Source organism: Penaeus chinensis, chromosome 42, assembly GCF_019202785.1.
Source record: "Penaeus chinensis breed Huanghai No. 1 chromosome 42, ASM1920278v2, whole genome shotgun sequence".
In the NCBI taxonomy this organism is placed as follows: domain Eukaryota; kingdom Metazoa; phylum Arthropoda; class Malacostraca; order Decapoda; family Penaeidae; genus Penaeus; species Penaeus chinensis.
In genome coordinates, this window is record NC_061860.1 from 2,188,489 (window position 1) to 2,190,988 (window position 2,500).

Below are 2,500 nucleotides of genomic sequence, written 5' to 3' on the forward strand. Positions count from 1 at the left end.
ATTACATCATGTATGTGTGTGTGTATATATATATGTATACACATATATGTATATGTATATATGTATGTATATACATGTATATATATAGAGGGAGAGAGATACACAGATATGCATATATTTATATATATATATACATATATATACACATAAATATATATTTATGCATATATATATATATATATTTATACATATATATGTATATATACATATGCATATATATCATATATACATTATATATATATATGCATAAATATATATTTATGTGTATATGTATGTATATATATATAAATATATGCATATCTGTGTATCTCTCTCTCTCTCTCTCTCTCTCTCTCTCTCTCTCTCTCTCTCTCTCTCTCTCTCTCTCTCTCTCTCTCTCTCTCTCTCTCTCTCTCTCTCTCTCTATATATATATATATATATATATATATATATATATATATATACATGTATATACATGTGTATATGTGTATGAGTGTGTGTGTATGTATATATATATATGTAAATATATTTATATATATGCATATTCATATATATGCATATACATATGTGTATATATATATCTATATCTATATACATATATGTATATGTATATATATATATATTCATATATATGTATATGCATATATATGTATAGATATATACATATATGTACTTATATACATATATATTTAAATATTATAGATACCCTCCCACATATATATATATATATATATATATATATATATTTATATATATATATATTTGTATATGAATGAATTATATATATATGTATATATATTACATATATATAATAAATTATATATATAAATATATATTAATGCAATTGGGAGGTCACAGTCGTCAGGTAGTTCATCACCTCATGTCTGATATATATATACTCTGTATTTCCCTTATTGTATGTATTTCTGACAAAGACAAAGTTGAAACCGGTCAAATACATCTCTTTGTATTGTGAAGATACTCATTCTCATTCATACCTTTTATACATTTGTCAACATGAATGCGGTTCATATATTAATATATATATATATATATATTTAATATACACACATATATATATATATATAATATATATATATATATATATATATATATATATATATATATATATATATATATATACACATACATATATACACATACATTTACATACATATACATACATATACATACATATACATACATATATATATATAAATATAATATATATGTATTATATATACATATATATATTATATAAATATATATTATATAAATATATATTATATAAATATATATTATATATACACATATATATATACGCACACACACACACACACACACACACACACACACACACACACACACACACACACACACACACACACACACACACACACACACACACACACACACACACACACACACACACACACACACACCCTATTGTAGTTAATCACAACAAATCAGGTAACACACTCTTTTCAGAAAAAGGGGGGGGGGGGAAAGGACATGTAAGAAGAATTCTTTTCATAAGATCTGTTATGAATGTCTATATTTACAAAATGAGTATAATTACAGAAGATTTAATGCATTTTCTGTACCTCTTGCAGTCGTAGAACCTGGAAAGAAAGCTTGGAAGAAGATCCGCGAAGTTTTTGGAGAGGAGGTCTTTCAGGAATCAGGTATGGAGGGTTTTTTTTATTTCGTATCAAATGTCGTTTTATGACTTATATGTATGTCCAGGAGTATATTTTTATGTTGTCTGTATTCCCTTATCTCTTGTTGTTTTCACTCAAAAAAAAAAAGAAAAAAAAAAAAAAGAAAAGTATGTAGGATAATGATTATGCTTCTCATAAAATTAATACTGATAATTTACCAACCAAGTCTGTTTATTACCATGTAGTTTAGGTAGCTCAGGGCTATTGATATTCACTGATATTGTAAGAAAGCTGTTTTGAGAACAGTACCATATGTAAAAAATCACCATATTTTTACAGAATGGTACTGAAATATTGTAGAGCACTTACCTTTATGTTTGGTTATCTTTTTATTTATAACTCTGAAGGTAAAGTTTTTAGTATAAATTCAATTGTGATAATGCTGGTAGTTAGGCTATTACCAGCTTTGGAGAGATGACCACAGCCTTAAGTAATCAAGCTATTTACATTCATGTCTGAATAACCACTCATTTTCCTGTAGGACATTAATGATTTTATTCATGGATATTTTCTCTTCACAGGCGAAATAGACAGAGCAAAACTAGGTGCTGTGGTGTTTGCAGACGTAGAGAAGCGAAGGGCAATCAACAAAATCACGCATCCCCTGATTTATAGTGAAATAAGGTCTCAGGTCTTCAGGCACCTACTGAAAGGTAATGTTTGAAAGTATATTTTTTGTCATAGATATTGTATAAGAGGCATGTCTGTTATGTTGCATAGCAGTTTTTTTTTTTATATAGTGGAATATAAAGTGTTTATTATATCATGACATTTTGAAATTAGAGTTGTTATTTATGT

General features: G+C 26.1%; 1 protein-coding gene across 1 annotated transcript in view; it reads left to right on the forward strand.

Annotated features, from left to right (window-relative positions):
• LOC125048014 (dephospho-CoA kinase-like) overlaps positions 1-2,500 on the forward strand; it is a 7,996-nt gene that overhangs the window by 496 nt on the left and 5,000 nt on the right. The window contains exons 2-3 of the mRNA XM_047646597.1: positions 1,595-1,666; positions 2,224-2,355. Of these exons, the coding sequence (XP_047502553.1) occupies positions 1,595-1,666; positions 2,224-2,355 (204 nt within the window). The remainder of the gene's footprint in view (positions 1-1,594; positions 1,667-2,223; positions 2,356-2,500) is intronic.